At 38.4% G+C, this 24,486-nt stretch overlaps 1 protein-coding gene across 3 annotated transcripts in view; it reads left to right on the plus strand.

The window, feature by feature from the left end:
• Positions 1-1,816: 1,816 nt before the first annotated feature.
• Positions 1,817-24,486, plus strand: part of LOC125679255 (transcription initiation factor TFIID subunit 7-like) — a 42,529-nt gene continuing 19,859 nt past the window's right edge. For all 3 annotated transcript variants that reach the window (XM_056154498.1, XM_056154499.1, XM_056154497.1), the window contains exons 1-5: positions 1,817-1,832; positions 15,090-15,171; positions 18,868-18,999; positions 19,203-19,283; positions 19,504-19,600. In XM_056154498.1, coding sequence (XP_056010473.1) covers positions 1,819-1,832; positions 15,090-15,171; positions 18,868-18,999; positions 19,203-19,283; positions 19,504-19,600 — 406 coding nt within the window. In that variant the 5' untranslated portion in view covers positions 1,817-1,818. The remainder of the gene's footprint in view (positions 1,833-15,089; positions 15,172-18,867; positions 19,000-19,202; positions 19,284-19,503; positions 19,601-24,486) is intronic.

The raw sequence follows: 24,486 nt of genomic DNA on the forward strand, positions 1-24,486 counted from the left end.
AGTCAGAATTGTCCCATAAATATTAAACCACCTCCATATCATTAGTTAGTTCAGTCACTATTTTGACAATTTGAATATCTGCAGGCGAAAGAAAAAGATTATCAATTTGAGTATTAAATAATTAAACCCCCCATGTCCTGGTGTAGACATTGTTCTTAATGAATTCATTAAGATTAGTGCTGATGTACTTCTGGTTATAATAGTTAAACTTTTCAACAAAATTCCCCAGACGGGTAAAATGCCAGAATCCTGGAATCTCTTCATCAAGCACAATATTGTATAAATCTGGGGATACAGGAAATTGTAATAACTATACAGAGGGTTAAGTGTAACAAGCTGTCTTGATAAACCTTTTTATAGACTACTTACAACATGTAATTAGAATCTGAAGGATCATTCCCAAGCAGGATTTAGGAAAGGATACCGTACAAAAGATAACATCTCCATCTTAAAAACCTTCTTGAATAAATATATTTTCAAAGAAAAGAAGGAACTTTTTGTATGCTTTAAAATGTTGATTTTTCAAAAGCTGCGTGGAGACCGGCACTTTTCTTAATTAATTGATTTAAAAAAAAAAAAAAGGGAATTGGTGGCATTTTATTTTACAATATCATAAAACAGGTGTATTCTACAAAAATGTGCTGTAAGACAAAGAAATGTACGTAGTGACTTTTGAAATACATATGTAGGAGTTAAACAAGGAGATGATTTAATTCCCACTTTATTTAAGATTTTTGTTGATGACTTTGAAACTTATTTTGATCAGGTAATTATCAATCTTGTATCTTTAGGTGATATAACTTTTAATCACCTATGTTTGCTGATGATCTTGTTTTATTATCAGAATCTGTTTAACAAGGAAGATTAAGAATTGTTACGGATTTTATTAAAACAATTCTATTTTACATATCATAGATAAGTACAAATATCTTGGCATATTTTTACAATCTTACAAATTTGTTTTTAAAAAATGCATTCTTGGAAAATACAAAGTTGGCCAATGAAAATATAAGATATTGACAAAGCTTTATAAAACAATTACAAAAAAAAAAAAAAAAAAAAAAAAAAAAAATATGAATATTAATTTCGATACAGCAAATAAACTATTTGGTTCTAAATTTCAGGGTTTCTTTATAAATAAAACCTTTGAAGAATTATAACATATAAATAACACTCAATGTGGAAAACTCTCAGTTTATAGTATACATTATCTAACATTATGAAGACATAAAAAAACAAACACCCTATAGATACAACCATATTTGTGTCTTCCAATTCACAGGAACCTGTACTCTTATCTGACAAAACTAAGAATAAATGCACACCAGTTATATATAGAAGCAGGTAGATAGTGTAATCCTGTCATTCCTAGAGAAAACAGACTTTGTTGCCATTGTAAGACCAGTGGTGAAGATGAAAAACATGTTTTACTTGATTGTCTTTATATTCTATTACCCCCAACTCTTTCTGATTTTTTTGCGATATAGTTTCTCCGAAATGTGTGGATTTCCTGTCTATCTCACTTCAATGTCGATTTTTGAAATCGTTTCACGTTTCTTGTAAGCGTTAAAGATGGCCTTTTAGACCACGGTATGATAAAATTTTATCATTGAAATCTAATTTCAAAGTCCCCCCATTCCTGTCAAATTGAGGTACACTGTTGCAAGGAGTGTGTCTAACATATATATTTTCACTAGATTGGTGTGTATACATGTATCTTGCTGCGCTCGCCCAAATGGTAGCACCGATAAGTTATTTTAACTCTTTTCTTTCCGGATTTTAGTTTTGGATACCTCCGAATCTTATAGCAGTTTTCTGATGTCCGGTTTATTAAAAATGTCACTAAAGTCAAGCTAGCGGACAATAAGCTAGCGGCCAATAAGGATTTTTCCTAATATTTATCGCTTAGAAAATGTACGTATAACGAACCCGACAAAAAAGTACTCTCAATATACGGCGCCTAGCGCCTAAACTAGGGCATGTGTCACTCAGGTGACCACAGGACATTTTAGGGCATTGACCCCTCTAATAGATTCTGACCCCAAAAGGGTAAGTATAGGCACCGATTTGGGGCACGTCGGCGCCAATTATAACCTATTTTTACTATCTAACTATATGCGGTAGGGGTCTCGGTACGGCGCCTAGCGCCTAAACTAGGACTTGTGCCACTTAGGTGACCACAGGGCATTTTAGGGCATTGACCCCTCTAATAGATTCTGACCCCAAAAGGGTAAGTATAGGCACCGATTTGGGGCACGGCGGCGCCAAATATACCCTATCTAACTATATGCGGTAGGGGTCTCGGTACGGCGCCTAGCGCCTAAACTAGGACTTGTGCCACTTAGGTGACCACAGGGCATTTTAGGGCATTGACCCCTCTAATAGATTCTGACCCCAAAAGGGTAAGTATAGGCACCGATTTGGGGCACGTCGGCGCCAATTATAACCTATTTTTACTATCTAACTATATGCGGTAGGGGTCTCGGTACGGCGCCTAGCGCCTAAACTAGGACTTGTGCCACTTAGGTGACCACAGGGCATTTTAGGGCATTGACCCCTCTAATAGATTCTGACCCCAAAAGGGTAAGTATAGGCACCGATTTGGGGCACGGCGGCGCCAAATATACCCTATCTAACTGTATGCGGTAGGGGTCTCGGTACGGCGCCTAGCGCCTAAACTAGGACTTGTGCCACTTAGGTGACCACAGGGCATTTTAGGGCATTGACCCCTCTAATAGATTCTGACCCCAAAAGGGTAAGTATAGGCACCGATTTGGGGCACGGCGGCGTCAAATATACCCTATTTTTACTATCTAACTATATGCGGTAGGGGTCTAGGTACGGCGCCTAGCGCCTAAACTAGGACTTGTGCCACTTAGGTGACCACAGGGCATTTTAGGGCATTGACCCCTCTAATAGATTCTGACCCCAAAAGGGTAAGTATAGGCACCGATTAGGGTCACGGCAGCGCCAAATATACCCTATCTAACTATATGCGGTAGGAGTCTAGGTACGGCGCCTAGCGCCTAAACTAGGACTTGTACCACTTAGGTGACCACAGGGCATTTTAGGGTATTGACCCTTCTAATAGATTCTGACCCCAAAAGGGTAAGTATAGGCACCGATTTGGGGCACGGCGGCGCCAAATATACCCTATTTTTACTATCTAACTATATGCGGTAGGAGTCTAGGTACGGCGCCTAGCGCCTAAACTAGGACTTGTGCCACTTAGGTGACCACAGGGCATTTTAGGGCATTGACCCCTTTAATAGATTCTGACCCCAAAAGGGTAAGTATAGGCACCGATTTGGGGCACGGCGGCGCCAAATATACCCTATCTAACTATATGCGGTAGGGGTCTAGGTACGGCGCCTAGCGCCTAAACTAGAACTTGTGCCACTTAGGTGACCACAGGGCATTTTAGGGCATTGACCCCTCTAATAGATTCTGACCCCAAAAGGGTAAGTATAGGCACCGATTTGGGGCACGGCGGCGCCAAATATACCCTATTTTTACTATCTAACTATATGCGGTAGGGGTCTAGGTACGGCGCCTAGCGCCTAAACTAGGACTTGTGCCACTTAGGTGACCACAGGGCATTTTAGGGCATTGACCCCTCTAATAGATTCTGACCCCAAAAGGGTAAGTATAGGCACCGATTTGGGGCACGGCGGCGCCAAATATACCCTATCTAACTATATGCGGTAGGGGTCTCGGTACGGCGCCTAGCGCCTAAACTAGGACTTGTGCCACTTAGGTGACCACAGGGCATTTTAGGGCATTGACCCCTCTAATAGATTCTGACCCCAAAAGGCTAAGTATAGTCACCGATTTGGGGCACGGCGGCGCCAAATATACCATATCTAACTATATGCGGTAGGGGTCTAGGTACGGCGCCTAGCGCCTAAACTAGGACTTGTGCCACTTAGGTGACCACAGGGCATTTTAGGGCATTGACCCCTCTAATAGATTCTGACCCCAAAAGGGTAAGTATAGGCACCGATTTGGGGCACGGCGGCGCCAAATATACCCTATTTTTACTATCTAACTATATGCGGTAGGGGTCTAGATACGGCGCCTAGCGCCTAAACTAGGACTTGTGCCACTTAGGTGACCACAGGGCATTTTAGGACATTGACCCCTCTAATAGATTCTGACCCCAAAAGGGTAAGTATAGTCACCGATTTGGGGCACGGCGGCGCCAAATATACCCTATTTTTACTATCTAACTATATGCGGTAGGGGTCTAGGTACGGCGCCTAGCGCCTAAACTAGGACTTGTGTCACTTAGGTGACCACAGGGCATTTTAGGGTATTGACCCCTCTAATAGATTCTGACCCCAAAAGGGTAAGTATAGGCACCGATTTGGGGCACGGCGGCGCCAAATATACCCTATCTAACTATATGCGGTAGGGGTCTAGGTACGGCGCCTAGCGCCTAAACTAGGACTTGTGCCACTTGGGTGACCACAGGGCATTTTAGGGCATTGACCCCTCAATAGATTCTGACCCCAAAAGGGTAAGTATAGGCACCGATTTGGGGCACGACGTCGCCAAATATACCCTATCTAACTATATGCGGTAGGAGTCTAGGTACGGCGCCTAGCGCCTAAACTAGGACTTGTGCCACTTAGGTGACCACAGGGCATTTTAGGGCATTGACCCCTCTAATAGATTCTGACCCCAAAAGGGTAAGTATAGTCACCGATTTGGGGCACGGCGGCGCCAAATATACCCTATTTTTACTATCTAACTATATGCGGTAGGGGTCTAGGTACGGCGCCTAGCGCCTAAACTAGGACTTGTGCCACTTAGGCGACCACAGGGCATTTTAGGGTATTGACCCCTCTAATAGATTCTGACCCCAAAAGGGTAAGTATAGTCACCGATTTGGGGCACGGCGGCGCCAAATATACCCTATTTTTACTCTTTAACTATATGCGATAGGGATCTAGGACTAGGACTTGTGCCACTCAAGTGACCACAGGGTGTTTTAGGGCTTTGACCCCTCTAATAGGATCTGGCCTCAAAAGGGTAAGTATTGGCACCATTTTGGGGTAGGGAGACGCCAAATATATCCTATTTGCACTATATGACTCTATGCAATAGAGGTTTAGTTAGGGTGCCTAGATGAACCGCCTAAACTTGGACTTGTGCCACACATGTGATTACAGCCCAATTTAGGTATTCAACTCCCTAATATGATCTGACCTGAAAAGGGTAAGCAAAGGCACCGTAAATATATTTTTTTTTTATGTACAAAACCATATTGTTTTTAAAATTTTGGCCGTGATCTTATCAAATGGGTATCAGTGTTATACAATAAAGCTAAATTATGTGTTATTCAAAACGGTGTTTTTTCATAATTCTTTAAAATTGGCAGCGGTTGTCGTCAAGGTGATTCAATATCTCCTTATTTATTCAACCTTTGTGTCGAAATTTAGGCCATATGATACTACAAAACAAAAATATCAGGGGCATTAAAATAAAGAAAGAATTTGTTTAATACAATATGCAAATGACACAGTTTTATTTTTGGATGGATTAGAAAAAAGTCTAAAAAGTGCTCTTGATCTACTATTTCAATTTTCTAAATTTTCAGGTTTAAAACCCAATATTTCCAAAACCAAATCTGTTTGGATTGGCTCTATAATTAATACTGAAGATACTTTCTGTAGTCATACTGGATTACAATAGAGAAGAGAACCATTCACAGTTCGAGGTATAATAAAGCTTAATTTTGATAACAGGCTTACAGCTATTTAGTAAGAAATAACCCAATGGTCAAAAAGATATATTTCTCCCATAGGATAAATTACAATGGTGAAAAGTTTATTTCTATCAAAATTCCCAAACCAAGTTTACAGTGGATATAGCAACTTATAAAAACTAAAGCCAGAAATCATGAAAAATGGCCCTGTTTCCAAAATTTAAAATCTTTTGGGGGTCAAAAGGCTTCAAAATCTGCTTTCTAAAACAATTAATTTTATCCAATTTCCTCTACGCGCTTTCTTTCTACGGGCTTCTAAATATAGCAATGAAATGAATGCATTTACATTGTAACGTCATTTTGACGTCGTTGTATTGCTAAGGTAGTTAATTAACTAAGTCAAAATTTACTCGAATGGCGTAAAGGAGAAAAACTGTATCATTTAATATTATTAAGTTCTTCATTAAATTTCCTCGTGTATTTCAGATACAATGAGTATTCATTTTGATAATAAATATGACATTGTATGGAAAAAGCATTGTGTTCTGCATGTTAGCTTGTGAAATGCAATGAGGATGCCAGTGTTGTATCGTTCATATTCAGTTGATTTGTTGACATTCTCACAAAGATTCCACAAGATATGACAAAGGGTTTCATAAAATACATGTACATGATTTATTAGATACAAAAGGCAATTTATCAGCTACCAGAGTATCACAAATGATTACTCAATTCAGATTCCATTTACTAGATATGAGGGATTGAAACAAGTTATTGTGCACTTTCAAACAATACGATAGAGCTTTAAGTTGGGAGCCTAGCGCCCAAACTAGGACTTGTGCCACTCAGATGACCACAGGGCATTCAGGGTATTGGCCTTTTTAATAGGAACTTACCTCAAAAGGTTAATAGAGGCACCATTTTGGGGCACGGAGGCTCCAAATATACATTATTTCAATAATTTTTATGGAAATTATCTCTATGACCTAAAGAAGTTTCTGGTTGTTCATATTTCATTTTTGAGAATGTATTCCTCTTAGTCTTTATTTAATTGGTTTTATTGAGAATTATGGGTAATTCTTTACTTGTTTTAAACAAATGTAAATTCAGTGTATATAGAATACATGCCAACAGTTTCATTATTCGATATACCCGTCGATCTCTTTCTTTGTTACTACATGTAGAATCTGTACAATTAAGTTTCAATTCCTGGATTATGCGGCGGACCAGCGCACTGCATGGAAACTACAACTTTGCAATCACCCATAGATATACGTCCATGGCCTGGAGTTTGGCGTCGATAAAGTACACCACAGTCAATGATTAAAGAGGTCTGAAAATGGACCGAGACTCGGAAGGCACATGGTACGACCCCAACAGCCCCAAATTGAGGGCGGAAAATGTTACCCCAGGGGGTCCCTTTTCTTGCCTGTATACCCTTTTAGCGGACTCTTCAAACATTAAGTTGTTATTAACCTTCATTATGACCCTACATGACGTAAAATTAGGAACTTTCAGGTGAGCTCAATTGTACTTTATACCCTATGTGACCCTTTTAAGCGTTCTATATGTTTGACTGTTGTTTTCTACCCGTCTATCAGCTTTCTATTCTTTAATCGCCCAATATTCAATTATTAGGGAAGTCTGAATAGGGGCCCTGCTCCTGGTAGGACCAAGGTGGTACCCCTACCGCCCCAAACTGAGGGTGGAAGATAATAGCCTAGGGGAGGGGTTCCCTTTCTTGTCTGCATAATCTTTTTGTGGACTCTTCAAAGATTAAGTTGTTATTAGCCATCATTAAGACCCTACATAAAGTAAAACTAGGAACTTTAAGGTGAGATTATTTACCCTCAGAGGCCTATGTGACCCCTTTTAAAGGTTCTATATGTTTGACTTCATTGTTCTCTAGTCTTTTGTCATTTTTGTTTTATTCCAACACCATATAGTCATTTATTAGAGAGGTCTTAAGTGGTCTCACCGTTTGGTGGCCCCAGGAGGTACCCCTACAACCCCAAACCGAGGGCGAAAAATGATAGTCGTAGGGGTCCACTTCCTTGTCTGCATACTCCTTTTGTGGACTCTTCAATCATTATTTTCTTATTAACGTTCATGTGATGTAACGTCAGGAACTTTCAGGTGAGCTCAATAGCCTTCAAGTATGAAACTTGGTAATTAAAAATTTGTTAATTAATTGTTTGAAAAATTATCAATTCTGATTTATGATGTGTTACCTTTTAGTATTCCGTCTGAGTACTCGAAGTACTTTGTTGAACTTTCTTATTGGCTGATAGCTTTTATGGTCTTATTGGATGCTGGTTTGTGGCTGCTAACTTCAGCCGAGTCGTAGCTAGGACTGTTAAAATGTGTAGAACCGAAAGTTTCACTGAAGCGCCGAAGGTGGCGAGGGTTAGGTGCGGGAGGGGTGTTTCGGGGGACCATCTCCGAGAACCCTTAATTTTAGACTTTAAATAAATCTTCCACATACTCTATCAGAGATGCGTAAAATTGCGTATCTGCCACGTAAGGGGTTAATGGACCCTTCTCCAGTTTCATATGAAAGCCAACAAAAATAATCTATCATATCTGAAATGTACACTGAAGTAATTCAGACATGTTCCTATAATTTTCTATCATCTTGATGCCATGTAGAATATATATATATATATATATATATATATATATATATATATATATATATATATAATTATCATCATCGTCATCATCATCATCATCAATTGAAGTTACGCTCCTGCGTGGCAGTGATTGAGTGATACGAAGTGCACATTTTCAAAAGTTTTCTCCATAAAAATGGAGAAAGTAAACCTTGTTTTTATCATAGATATAATACAACCTGTTAAAACTAAGCATAATGAAGAATTTGGTAACGTAAGCTTTACTATTTAGGACCGCAATGGTAAGCGCGCCACCAACTTCCGGTGTAAGGGGAGTAACTGCAAAAATGTAGGTCTGAGTAAGTAGCTCTTAAGAATCCTCTGGTTAACTTTTCATTTACTTTTATTAAAATATACTTATCTCTTAATAATTGCAAAGTGACATACAATAATGTTTTGAAATTGAAATAAATGTTTTACAATTTCCTAAATTTTCAAACCTTGCAAATATTTGTGTCAGTATCCTTTATAGAAAATAACGTTGATTTTGAGCGTGTTTACTGGCATAGTTTTGCTGATATAACATTTATTAATATGACATGAGTCACACTACTCTTTTGATATTGATAGGTCTGAACAGTATGGAGCGCCATATTAACATAAACTGAAATAATGGAAGATATCTTCAATTATTTGAAGATATCATCAATTCATTTGATGCGCGCAACAATTTAATTAAAAGATCTCTTCAAATAATTAATGATATCTTCAATTCTGAATTATTGCTCGCATTAATTGAATTGATGATAGCAATAATTCTTCAGCTGAATTGATGCGCACTTTGATTTAATTAATGATCTCTTCAAATGAATTAATGCTATCGACAATTGAATTGATGCGCTACAATTTCATTGAAGAGAGCAATAATTGATATATTGTGCGCATTAAATCATTTGATAAGAGCAATAATTGATTTAATGCGCGCATTAATTCTAATATGGCTCTCTTCAATTGAATTAATATCTTTAATTTATTTGAAGAGAGCAATAATTCTTTTAGAGAGAGCAACTATATAATTAAAGATATCTTCAACTCAACATATCCAAAATTGAATTAATGATCTCTTTAATTGAATCGTTGCTCTCTTTTAAAGAATTGATGCGCGCATTAATTCCTTGTACAAAAGCATTGTAAATAATTAAAGATATCTTCAATTGAATTAAAGAGATCATCAAATTATTTATATCGAGCTCTAAATTAATTATTGCGAGCAATATTTCTACGAAATTGATGCCCTCATCAATTGAATTGAAGAGAACAATAATTGAATTCCATTATTGCTCTTATTAATTCAATTGCATTGACGCGCGCATCAATTGAATTGAAGAGAGCAATAATTGAATTAATGTGCACATTAAATCAATTATTGCTCTCATTAATTCAGTGGATGCGCGCATTAATTCATTTGAGGAGAGCAATAATTGAATTGAAGCGTGCATTAATTCATTTGATGAAAGCAATAATTGATTTAATGCGCGCATTAATTCAATTAAAGAGAGCAATAATTGAATAAGATATCTTCAATTAATTTGGCGCTCCATAGAACAGCAGCATTGAAAAAAAAACCGAATATTGTGCGATGAAATTCCTAAATACATATCTAAATACATTATGTCCATCATCTTTCAAAATTTACTTATAATTAGGTTTACTTCATATAAATCTGTTATTTTTATATCAATATCTACATATGCTGGAAGTGCACGTCACAAAATTCCGTGGAATGATGAATACTACGTTCTGCTAAATTTTCAAATGGAGTATCAAGAATTTAAACAATTCCGTTCTGAAATAGAACATCCTCCAATGATTTAGAAATAACAATCTAGTACGTTGGGGAGGGGGTCATTAGTGGCGGATTTAAGGTAAATCGTGGTCTCTTGTTTAGAAAAATATAAACGATAAAAAAAGCAATAATTCATTCCTCTCTCAGAGCAATAAATGACAAAATCTTTTGATTTATTGAATTACTTTTATTGGGAGAACTTACATTTTTTCCAAAACCCCTTAAAATTTGCGTCATTTTGTTGATATCAAAAATGACAGAAAATAGTAAACATTTCCACATAGAAGACATATTTGAAGCCCAATAAAATCTGTAAAATCCGTAAAATCTAGGAGGTTCCGGGAGCCTCCACCAGGGCTTAGCCCTGGACCCACTGGGGGTCTCAAGGTGCACCCCCCTCCCCCCCCCCCCCGACCCCTGCATCATGAAGTTGCGCCTTCTAACCCCAATTTCTGGATCCACCCCTGGTCATGCTAATAAAGTGATTGTAAAACGTGGTACTTTGCATAAAACTACTTTGGTGTTTATACATAGAATTAATACGGCATTACTGAAAAAATCCAAATTTATTTTACATTATTAGACCTGATTAATTTTTCTCTCATTGTATAATTGAACATATTTATGATTTTAACGTAAGTCATAACAAAGACACGTGTCTGCGCCAACCACGTGGGTCCTCAAACAGGGCCCATTTCATTTCAAACATCAAACACTGGTCTATCGAGTATTCATTGATACACGACAAATATTCGTACGAATTAATGTACATCAGATTTGGCACGGTGTGAAAGGGATAGTTTCGCACTATAGACCCGGTCAACTTTCTCAAAAAATAAAAATATCTCATATTTGAAGGGATATTACATGTGTAAAAATTTATGAAATAATTTAGGGAAACGTGTCAAGTATACCTAAGTGGCACAAGTCCTAGTTTAGGCGCTAGGCGCCGTACCTAGACCCCTACCGCATATAGTTAGATAGTAAAAATAGGGTATGTTTGGCGCCGCCGTGCCCCAAATCGGTGCCTATACTTACCCTTTTGGGGTCAGAATCTATTAGAGGGGTCAATGCCCTAAAATGCCCTGTGGTCACCTAAGTGGCACAAGTCCTAGTTTAGGCGCTAGGCGCCGTACCTAGACCTCTATCGCATATAGTTAGATAGGGTATGTTTGGCGCCGCCGTGCCCCAAATCGGTGCCTATACTTACCCTTTTGGGGTCAGAATCTATTAGAGGGGTCAATGCCCTAAAATGCCCTGTGGTCACCTAAGTGGCACAAGTCCTAGTTTAGGCGCTAGGCGCCGTACCTAGACCTCTATCGCATATAGTTAGATAGGGTATGTTTGGCGCCGCCGTGCCCCAAATCGGTGCCTATACTTACCCTTTTGGGGTCAGAATCTATTAGAGGGGTCAATGCCCTAAAATGCCCTGTGGTCACCTAAGTGGCACAAGTCCTAGTTTAGGCGCTAGGCGCCGTACCTAGACCCCTACCGCATATAGTTAGATAGTAAAAATAGGGTATATTTGGCGCCGCCGTGCCCCAAATCGGTGCCTATACTTACCCTTTTGGGGTCAGAATCTATTAGAGGGGTCAATGCCCTAAAATGCCCTGTGGTCACCTAAGTGGCACAAGTCCTAGTTTAGGCGCTAGGCGCCGTACCTAGACCTCTATCGCATATAGTTAGATAGGGTATGTTTGGCGCCGCCGTGCCCCAAATCGGTGCCTATACTTACCCTTTTGGGGTCAGAATCTATTAGAGGGGTCAATGCCCTAAAATGCCCTGTGGTCACCTAAGTGGCACAAGTCCTAGTTTAGGCGCTAGGCGCCGTACCTAGACCTCTATCGCATATAGTTAGATAGGGTATGTTTGGCGCCGCCGTGCCCCAAATCGGTGCCTATACTTACCCTTTTGGGGTCAGAATCTATTAGAGGGGTCAATGCCCTAAAATGCCCTGTGGTCACCTAAGTGGCACAAGTCCTAGTTTAGGCGCTAGGCGCCGTACCTAGACCTCTATCGCATATAGTTAGATAGGGTATGTTTGGCGCCGCCGTGCCCCAAATCGGTGCCTATACTTACCCTTTTGGGGTCAGAATCTATTAGAGGGGTCAATGCCCTAAAATGCCCTGTGGTCACCTAAGTGGCACAAGTCCTAGTTTAGGCGCTAGGCGCCGTACCTAGACCCCTACCGCATATAGTTAGATAGTAAAAATAGGGTATATTTGGCGCCGCCGTGCCCCAAATCGGTGCCTATACTTACCCTTTTGGGGTCAGAATCTATTAGAGGGGTCAATGCCCTAAAATGCCCTGTGGTCACCTAAGTGGCACAAGTCCTAGTTTAGGCGCTAGGCGCCGTACCTAGACCTCTATCGCATATAGTTAGATAGGGTATGTTTGGCGCCGCCGTGCCCCAAATCGGTGCCTATACTTACCCTTTTGGGGTCAGAATCTATTAGAGGGGTCAATGCCCTAAAATGCCCTGTGGTCACCTAAGTGGCACAAGTCCTAGTTTAGGCGCTAGGCGCCGTACCTAGACCTCTATCGCATATAGTTAGATAGGGTATGTTTGGCGCCGCCGTGCCCCAAATCGGTGCCTATACTTACCCTTTTGGGGTCAGAATCTATTAGAGGGGTCAATGCCCTAAAATGCCCTGTGGTCACCTAAGTGGCACAAGTCCTAGTTTAGGCGCTAGGCGCCGTACCTAGACCTCTATCGCATATAGTTAGATAGGGTATGTTTGGCGCCGCCGTGCCCCAAATCGGTGCCTATACTTACCCTTTTGGGGTCAGAATCTATTAGAGGGGTCAATGCCCTAAAATGCCCTGTGGTCACCTAAGTGGCACAAGTCCTAGTTTAGGCGCTAGGCGCCGTACCTAGACCCCTACCGCATATAGTTAGATAGTAAAAATAGGGTATGTTTGGCGCCGCCGTGCCCCAAATCGGTGCCTATACTTACCCTTTTGGGGTCAGAATCTATTAGAGGGGTCAATGCCCTAAAATGCCCTGTGGTCACCTAAGTGGCACAAGTCCTAGTTTAGGCGCTAGGCGCCGTACCTAGACCTCTATCGCATATAGTTAGATAGGGTATGTTTGGCGCCGCCGTGCCCCAAATCGGTGCCTATACTTACCCTTTTGGGGTCAGAATCTATTAGAGGGGTCAATGCCCTAAAATGCCCTGTGGTCACCTAAGTGGCACAAGTCCTAGTTTAGGCGCTAGGCGCCGTACCTAGACCCCTACCGCATATAGTTAGATAGTAAAAATAGGGTATATTTGGCGCCGCCGTGCCCCAAATCGGTGCCTATACTTACCCTTTTGGGGTCAGAATCTATTAGAGGGGTCAATGCCCTAAAATGCCCTGTGGTCACCTAAGTGGCACAAGTCCTAGTTTAGGCGCTAGGCGCCGTACCTAGACCTCTATCGCATATAGTTAGATAGGGTATGTTTGGCGCCGCCGTGCCCCAAATCGGTGCCTATACTTACCCTTTTGGGGTCAGAATCTATTAGAGGGGTCAATGCCCTAAAATGCCCTGTGGTCACCTAAGTGGCACAAGTCCTAGTTTAGGCGCTAGGCGCCGTACCTAGACCTCTATCGCATATAGTTAGATAGGGTATGTTTGGCGCCGCCGTGCCCCAAATCGGTGCCTATACTTACCCTTTTGGGGTCAGAATCTATTAGAGGGGTCAATGCCCTAAAATGCCCTGTGGTCACCTAAGTGGCACAAGTCCTAGTTTAGGCGCTAGGCGCCGTACCTAGACCTCTATCGCATATAGTTAGATAGGGTATGTTTGGCGCCGCCGTGCCCCAAATCGGTGCCTATACTTACCCTTTTGGGGTCAGAATCTATTAGAGGGGTCAATGCCCTAAAATGCCCTGTGGTCACCTAAGTGGCACAAGTCCTAGTTTAGGCGCTAGGCGCCGTACCTAGACCCCTACCGCATATAGTTAGATAGTAAAAATAGGGTATATTTGGCGCCGCCGTGCCCCAAATCGGTGCCTATACTTACCCTTTTGGGGTCAGAATCTATTAGAGGGGTCAATGCCCTAAAATGCCCTGTGGTCACCTAAGTGGCACAAGTCCTAGTTTAGGCGCTAGGCGCCGTACCTAGACCTCTATCGCATATAGTTAGATAGGGTATGTTTGGCGCCGCCGTGCCCCAAATCGGTGCCTATACTTACCCTTTTGGGGTCAGAATCTATTAGAGGGGTCAATGCCCTAAAATGCCCTGTGGTCACCTAAGTGGCACAAGTCCTAGTTTAGGCGCTAGGCGCCGTACCTAGACCTCTATCGCATATAGTTAGATAGGGTATGTTTGGCGCCGCCGTGCCCCAAATCGGTGCCTATACTTACCCTTTTGGGGTCAGAATCTATTAGAGGGGTCAATGCCCTAAAATGCCCTGTGGTCACCTAAGTGGCACAAGTCCTAGTTTAGGCGCTAGGCGCCGTACCTAGACCCCTACCGCATATAGTTAGATAGTAAAAATAGGGTATGTTTGGCGCCGCCGTGCCCCAAATCGGTGCCTATACTTACCCTTTTGGGGTCAGAATCTATTAGAGGGGTCAATGCCCTAAAATGCCCTGTGGTCACCTAAGTGGCACAAGTCCTAGTTTAGGCGCTAGGCGCCGTACCTAGACCCCTATCGCATATAGTTAGATAGTAAAAATAGGGTATATTTGGCGCCGCCGTGCCCCAAATCGGTGCCTATACTTACCCTTTTGGGGTCAGAATCTATTAGAGGGGTCAATGCCCTAAAATGCCCTGTGGTCACCTGAGTGACACATGTCCTAGTTTAGGCGCTAGGCGCCGTATATTGAGAGTACTTTTTTGTCGGGTTCGTTATACGTACATTTTCTAAGCGATAAATATTAGGGAAAATCCTTATTGGCCGCTAGCTTATTGTCCGCTAGCTTGACTTAGGCAAAAATGTCGTCTAAAAAGAAAGAACCTACCAGTGAGCCACTGTTTGATCTTGAACAACAATTTATATTGCGATTACCTCCAGTATGTATATTGTTGCTATACATAAAATAGAAATTAAGTGTTTTAGAAGAGACATATATACTTCCCTAATGACAGTGACAGTGGAGTCACACTCGCAGAATGATAGTCTATGCATGACCCAGTGTTGTCCACTCAATATAAATATTTTTAGAACCCTTAGCTTTTCAACATATCCGGCTTTGTATAATGGGTCACAAGGTCAAACTTCAGGGATCAAACTACTCCGGACAAGAATCAAACTACTCCGGACATCAGAAATTAATCCTGAGAGATCAAGAGTGTAAAAATGACAGTAGTCATCATGTCAGTAGAATTTAGTAAAACTACCGGACAGATTAAAAATTTACTAGGTAGAAGAACAAAATCCAGAAAAAGTGTTTCCAACTTCGTTTATTTCTTTTTAATCAGCAACTGTGACAGTTTAAAACATTGATATGTCTTGCGATGTGACCTAATCCGAGATTCCTCTGACTCTTACCCCCGCTTTTATATTTGACATGTGCGGGGGAGAGTCAGAGCGGACTCCATATTGAAAAGTGGGAATTCAGCGACACCAGCTGGTGTCGCTGCTTTACCTACCTCTTACAACTTTATTTCGCGGATCTATCTTCCAAGACGTGAGAATTCAGTTATCGGAAGATTATTCTACAAATACATCATGATTAATACGATGCTATCGCCGTTTAAACGGCCCTAACACCGACAAATGGAGCATCACTTGAATTAGGTCGCCGCCTCGCCATTTGATTTCTTTGCGCATGACGTCAGCACATGTAAACACAAAATTCCATCGTTTAAACGGCGATAGCATCGTATTAATCATGATGTATAACAGCTGGTGTAACTGAATTCCCACTTTTCAATATGGAGTCCGCTCTGACTCTCCCCCGCAGAAGTCACAAAATAAAAGCGGGGTTAAGAGTCAGAGGAATCTCGGATTAGATGTGACCATGTTTGAGGGTAAAGAAAAAAATATTGAATTACATGTAGTATTTTAGCTGCAGTAATGTAGCCCTCTCTGATTCTTTTTTTTTTTTTAGGGAGAGGGCTACAACTTCTTAGGATCTCCGTAATGGTGCAAATGTGGGAGTGATTCACTCCCGCAACATTTGCGCTCATTCTAAACATTTCCTGACTTTCTTTACGTAAATAAAATGATATTCCTGTGTTTCTTAGTCAATATATAAATTTACAACCTGCAACTTAAGATTTGTGAGGCTCTATTCTACCGTTTTGAACAATTTCGATAAATTCCAATTTCTCGATTCATATTTGTGCGCCATGTTTGATGTACTGAAGTTTCAACTTCCGATTGTCAAGTCATTTGCATATGCCATATAAGGTAGTATTTACATCAATGGACAAGTATGGAGGCGAAAGCTATTTCGTCGGTATTGAAAAGGTTTGAATTTAATATCAAGTTAAAAACCGAACATTAGAGTGTAAATTCTTTCTGCAACAATATGATTTTCCTTTCTTTGTCGAAGTGACTCGAGTAACTACATTTTTGCGCTGATTGTCAATGTTTAGGTTTTTCATTAGATCCACCTACGAGATCTCGCGATAACAAGCATGGCGGAGCAGACGAAGAATTTTGCATGCTGTACATTATATTTAATGAAAAACACCTTTATTAGACATGTCCGAGCACAAAATTGGTACTCCTTTTGTTATAAACAACATTTGAGACTAATACACAGAGTTTATTATCGGTTATTCATAAAATTATTTTGCACCATTACGGAGATCCTATGGAATTGTAGCCTTATCCCGAAAACGTCAGAATAAAAAAAAAATTGGATAGGGCTACATTATTGCAGCTAGTAGTATTTATATCCATAACAGGGTAAAAAAAAAAAGAAATATCTGGATGTGTAGGAAAAGCTTACAAAGCATCATAACATCTTGTTGCACAACTCTTATAGACATTTGATCTGCCTATTCATTCATTGAACATGGAAGAATTTATAACACAATTGATGTAAAAAGATTGTGATGTCATATTTAGCATCTGTATTTAGCAAATTTACAGATACAATCGAGGTGTGATTATATGATTGAGAAAATATACTATTAGTTACACAGTTAAGTGACCTGATACGGATTTGCCCTGCCCGATACGGGTTTTCTTTTCACACAATGTATTTTTCCGTATCGGGTCACTTATTAACTGTATAACGAAGTTACTACATTGAAGACCTAACTGCCAATTTTGTCACGGTTGCAAGTCAAACCAGACAATAAATTACTCGCTCAATACGGATTTTTCTCGCATGAGACATTCAATTATTTATATTATTCTGTTTTTCAAAACAATTATTAATACTTTCAAGTACGTAACCTATATATATATTTTGCCTGTAAGTTATATAGATAAGTTATTTGAATGTAACAGCTGAAAATCACCTGACCTTGTCTCCATATTTGGTAATGATTTCCATATTTGAACGATGGTAAAGGGACATAGTTCAAGTAGGACAAACTCAAAATGCATGAAATAAACCATCTTATGATATAGGTAAGCATTGTTTATTAAAATCATTCAAATAAAAGGTTTAAAATCAACCAGAAGACATAATTTTTAACAATTCTGTGAAGTATGTTGCATTGTTCATTGATTGTATATATTCACACACTGACAGATGGCACTAAAAACCGCTGGGCTTGAAACTAACTTTTTATGTCACCATCCAGTGGGACTGATAGGGCATAATTTCAACCTGTCCACAGAAAACTTTACCAGTCCAGAGTATTCAGAAAATTATCAAGCATATATGATTAGTGTTATTCAAATAAGATAACATAGTATATTGTCAGATTTTAATATAATTCTTCATCTGCAATCTATTTGTACAGTTATTGTAGTATCAATTGTTTTAGCAGTGGTATAAAAATTTATTCTCATAATCATAGTCTGGCTATTCCTTCATGTAATTTGGCCTTCTTTGTCTCCCAGACTCAGATACCAAATGATGGGTCATATACTAATATTACTAAGCAACTCGCAACATTTTCTATTCTATATTCCACGAGCCTGAGATGCTGCTGCTACAGTTACTAGTATGTCTCCCCTCTTAGTCGGGACAGGAGGATCCAATTATTTTCCATAAAGTTATAGTGGATCTGAGGGGTACCAAAATTGTAAATTTCATGATCCCCGGGGTAGGGGTTCTGACTCCAGGGTGCGGCCAAACTTAGTATATAGTGTTTATGTGTAAGTTTGCTGATACTGTATAAAATCTAAATGCATATTTAGGAATAGCAGAAAAGGATGTACAAAAATGGTGAATTTCACAACCCAGGGTTTTGACCCTATAATGGGTCCAATTTAGTCATATCTTTTAATATTAATACACCTATTATATTATATAAAGCCTTTTATCAGTGTATGCACTGTTGAGGGCATTGAAGTTTTAAGAACACATCTTGTTTTAGATTTCATGGCCCTTGGGAGTAGTGATACTTTTTCACTAGTACTCAGGTGACCGGTAAGGCCTGTGGGCCTCTTGTTTTCACTACCCAAAGTAAATTATTCAGTGTGTAATGCACTATAATGTAGATGAAGGCAACATGCATGTTTTACAAACATCTCTTCTTTAAAAATATGATCAATTTGACTTGTTGAGATATTTTGTTTAGAGGAGATAAAGGATCTGTCGCCTTGTACGTCAGTAACTGTTTCACTTTTCATTTCAGGGACCAGCAATGGCACTTAAACAAGATGTTCAGTCATCATCAAACACATTGAAGGACAGACTGAGTATTGAAACACAGCCAGATTTCAGACGTGCGAATGTTCGATATGGAAATCAAATTTTCCATGGAAAAGTAATGCATGCATTAAGAATAAAGTTCTTACAAAGTAATTCAATGAAGATGAAATTAAATATGCTTTTGATTTGTGTTAAATTGAAGTAGATCTTGACTAAAATGAATTCTTGGAATTTTTTGTAGTATACCATTATTTTACATATACCATACTGACAACTTGTGTAGAGGTACTGGAGTAGTTATTGCTGTTTCTGTTATAGATGGTTGATTTACCTTGTATTGTTGAAACAATGAAAACAGTGGATATGAAGACTTTCTACAAAACAGCTGATGTCTGTCAGGTAAAGAAAGAAAATTATAAAGTAATATAGATGTTTCATTTATACAATATTTTTTTATGTATGAAGCATAAATGAATTAGGAAACAGGCATAGCCTATACAAGTCCTTTCCAAGGTACAGTCATAATAGATATTAGTTAAGTTAGTAGTTGTATGAGGAGGCATGAATTTGATACAGAAAACTGATATGTTATTTTTGTTATCACTCTTTTCCTTGGCAGATGTTGATATGCAAATCAGATGATGATACAAGTCAAGATGAAAATGAAAGTCCAAAGAAAAAAGAAAAAGACAAGAAATATCTCTGGAACCATGGCAGTAAGAAAATCAAACCATTCACAGTTGTAAAAAATTTCAAAAGCATATTCAGTGAAACTCTTAAATTCCAGTCCTAATGAAAACTGGCCGCTTCTCGAAATTGGCTGCTTTTAAAAGTCCCAGAAAAGTCTTAGTATTCCCAATCTAATTAGAATTAGATGTTAGATCTGCTTGCGTAGGCGAGCGGAATTAACATCTAATTTTTATTAAATTGGTTATGTATGCGAGTATGCGAGCAAATCTAACATCTAATTTTAATTAGATTGATGTATTCCTTATACAGAAATTATCATAATCCTGACCACCCTTGAAAAACGGAACATTGGATTTTTTTAGCTCACCTGAGCTGAAAGCTCTTCTGGTCACCCGTTGTCTGTCCATTTGTCTGTAAACTTTTCACAACATTTTCAACTTCTTTTCCAGAACTACTGGGTCAATTTTACCCAAACTTGGCTAATAGCATCTTTGGGTGAAGGGGATTCAAGTTTGTTCAAATAAAGGTCCATGGCCTCTTCAAAGGGGAGATAATCACAAAAATGCAAAAATAGGTTGGGTCATTTAAAAATCTTTTCAAGAACCACTGGGCCAGAAAAGCTGAAGTTTAAATGAAAGCTTCCTGACATAGTGCAGAAGAGAGCATATTCCTAGCCCTAGGGCTGTTTGCAATCCTCGTTAAAGAAAACATTAAAATAGTGCAGAATAAAGTTATAGGTAAAATCTTTAAAAATCTTCTCAAGAACCACTGGGTCGGGAAAGTCCAAAGGAGAAGGTACACTAAGGGTCAATTTTGGCCTATTTTCAGAAGTTGGTAATTTTATGCCTTAATACTATATAGGGTGTGTACTTTCTGTATATAGTAATTATATCCATGTATTACGTATATTTTTTGTGATATGAAGTAGCAAAGTTGGCATGTTTTGCGAGTGCAAGATTTAACGTTGCGTCTTTAACCTGTGTCTGATGATGTTTTCTCAATTCTTATACAGAAAAAAAAAATAGTTCAATATACCTTGTTAATTAAAATGTTTTGGATAATTTTCAAAAAGTTATTAACACACACACACAAAATGCTTTTCAATAACATCATACAAATATCATATTCAAACACTGTTTACAATTGACGTGTATTTGAATTGTGATATGAAGTAGAAAAGTTGTCATGTTTTGCGAGTGCAAGATTTTTATCTGTGTCTGATGACGTTTTCTCAATTCTTATACAGAAAAAATAGTTTAAAATACCTTGTTAATTAAAATCCTTTGGATAATTTTTAAGAATTTGTTGATACACACATACAAAAATTCTTTTCAATACCATTATAGAAATATCAATCAAAAACTACATGTATCTAAAAATAACGTGTATTTAAATCAATCATGACCATAGCCATCGAAATCCTTGTTTGAAAAGTTAGACTAAAGATGGTTAAATTTGAAATAATTAAGTGTATTCTATTGTAAAAAACTTTTAATGGTGTGAGCTCTGAAAATCTATGAGATTTTTTTCTCGAACTCATGATTCCTATTCCATGCGTCCCGAATTAAAATATAATCTTTGTTTACCAAAACATCGAACAATTTTGTTTCAAAAACGCTCTTCAATACTCAGGCGTAGATGTATCTAATGAGGTACCATTTGATATAGAATTATCACCGTCTCTTACTCAGTCTGATTAAAATCAAACCTCTCACTTCACTCGATATACGGACAGTCGCTCCCACACAGCGACTGTCCGTATATCGAGCAAAGTGAGCGGTTTGATTTTAATCAGACTGTCTCTTACTGTTTTTAGAAGAAATATGAACACATTCATAATTAGCTGTCGTTATTTTTAAATACATGTTCTGTATACATGTGTATGTATTTGAAAATATATGGATGCATTTTCGTTAAACCCCCCCCCCCCCCCAAATACAATTTTGTAATACATATAATCACGGAATCTATCTTTATATGTTTATCTTTGGTTGTACGTATCGTTATGTGTAGGACTATATTGTTTGTATTTCAGAAGGCCCCGGGGAAGAATAATGCCTTGTATTAATAGGACTACCTTCTCTTCATAAAGCATTATTATTATTATTATTATTATTATTATACCTTAAAAGCTCTACGATGAAGGTTTGGGATGGTTAAAACCCTTTTTTCTCTTAATCATTTATGAATTATCATTTCTAATTTCCTATGTGATGGGTTAACTGGACCTGGCATCCTCTTGTATAACATCAGTTTGAAATTGGACTAAACTTTACTAAGTTGTTATCATTATAGTTGTTTTTCTTGAAATTGATTTATTCCTTTATGTTTTGTATGGGTTAGGTTTTCTTTTCAATTTACTTTTCTATTAATCAAGAGCTAAGACGAAATTGATTTCTGCCCGTGTTTTGACAGTTTCTATTTCAATGATATATGCTGAATTAATACCTATGTGGATGAATAGTGTGTGCAATGAATATAGTGTGTACACTTTTTTTTGGAAAATACATTTCAGCTGACTTTTTAGCACTCTCAGCCGAAATTGTAATTAGTGCCTAAAGCACAGTGCATTGTGACGTAAAACAACTTGGCAGCGATTCAAATCACAATCTAGTCAGATTTGTGACTTCATTTTTACAATTTTACAGCGAATTAGTTCCCATTTTGCAACTGTTGATAATAATTTCTAGTAGTTTTGGTACAATAACACCCCTTGTTAGTAAAACTTAATAAGATGAGGTAAAATTGATTTGAATACAAAATAATGATTGCATTTATACATGTAAATATAAATCATATGGAAAAGCAATCTTTAATTTTATACGTATTTGTTAAATCTTATTAAGAAAGTATCAATTTTATTAGGCCCATGTAAAATATTAGTGGTATACATGTACATGTATGCTATATTACAATTTTGAATATTTTAAGATGTCTATAAGTATGAAAGATAGGGATTGTTTTTGTTGATTTTATTACAGTACGATATTTGTATGCCTTTTCCCAGAATATATCCCCTTCCGTAACGTAAAGGCCACATGTAAACGTTCACGTGGAGCATGTAAGCATTAATATGGGAATACACCAAAACAATGCTGTTCATATTAATTTATCAAACATAATTTTAAGAATGATCGATTTCTTTTGGTTCCAATTCAGTCATTTACCCGGTTCATCCCAGCCTGTCCAGGACCGCAGTCGACTGAACTGCCATTCCACACACTGTATATGTCATTGAGACCCACTTAGTTACTTATCTAGAAGACCTTTTACGTGCTATTGATATAAATATAACTTGTTGGTCGAGAATTACTATCCTTGTCGTATTACAAACTATTTCAAATGAGTGTAGTTCATGTAACAAGCGATAATTTTACAGTCGACTATATCACTATCGTTTTAGATAAAAACACCGAATGAAATTGAAAATCCGAATTACATGTATAATGATCACATAAATTAATAGAAATGTTATTATATTTCTTTATATCATATCTGTACTACACAAAAGGTAACACATGCCTTAATTTATGATTTGTCACGCATATATGTAATCTTAGTATCAAATGTATGCGATGCGTAATTTTTTCCGGAAATCTCAGATTTTATAATTTCACCATGAGCACAGGGAAGGCGATTGATGAAAGACCCTTATTATTATTAATCGAAGTATTTCGTTTATCACACACAAATATCATCCGTCGCCTTGAATGTGCTCATATCATAATATTGACAAATGTAAGTAAAATTTTGAAGTTTTGGCTAAGAAATAGCAATACATGTAAATTCGGGAGCGTATTATTCTACTATGTGACGATTTGGCGCCATTTCGTTTGTATATTTGAAGTTAGGGTGTTGCCCCCAAATGACTTCGATAGGTAAAAGTGTGTCATCTTCTACTTTATTTTTCTTGATTTTACTAGGCCAAATTCATATGCTAAGCGTACCTTCTCCATTACACGGCAGCTTTCTGACATAGTGCACATTCAAGTTTGTTAAAAGTTTTTTGGGCTATATTTATGGTATCACAGAGTTCGGGCCCAAAACAGGCTTAGCCCCTGTGCTGTGAGATTGCCCATCTTTCCCCATCTATTTTAACAGTAGTAGTGAGTGAGAAAAATGCAAGCTTAAAAGTTATGAAGAAAAACTATTTAGCAAGGCATTGAGCATTAATAGTAAAAGATTACACCCCCATCCACAATTTAAGAAAATGAAGCAAGTGAAAAAAAAAATCAAATTCTTGGTTTCCTTGGCAACTTTTCACTAGTACTCAGGTGACCGGTAAGGCCTGTGAGCCTCTTGTTTTCACTACCCAAAGTAAATTATTCTGTGTGTAATGCACTATAATGTGGAATTCAGTTCCATTAAAAGACTTTTGTCATGACTGTTTAATCTCGGACTCGGGTTCATTTTCCACCTGGCCATGACTGTTTAATCTCGGACTCAGGTTAATTTTCCACCTGGCCATGACTGTGTTTAATCTCGGACTCAGGTTGATTTTCCACCTGGCCACGACTGTGTTTAATCTCGGACTTAGGTTGATTTTCCACCTGGCCACGACTGTGTTTAATCTCGGACTTAGGTTGATTTTCCACCTGGCCACGACTGTGTTTAATCTCGGACTTAGGTTGATTTTCCACCTGGTCACAGGTTGGTAGGGGACATGGATTCCTCACTTGAAGATTTATCTTATTTTTTAAATATAAAAATACCATATTAAAGCAAAATTTTTAGCGAGGATTTAATTTTAGCATTATTAGCGAGGGTGTTGAGATTGCTAAAATTATATATTGCTAACAATTTATTCCGTATCACAGGTAATAGTTGTCTTTCTTGGAACTATAAAGTCGCTAGAAGTAGCTCTCGAAAATCGTTGAATTTGGGTCTCGCTAAATATTCCACTTGTACAGTA

The sequence above is a fragment of the Ostrea edulis genome, chromosome 2 (genome assembly GCF_947568905.1).
Source record: "Ostrea edulis chromosome 2, xbOstEdul1.1, whole genome shotgun sequence".
NCBI lineage: Eukaryota > Metazoa > Mollusca > Bivalvia > Ostreida > Ostreidae > Ostrea > Ostrea edulis.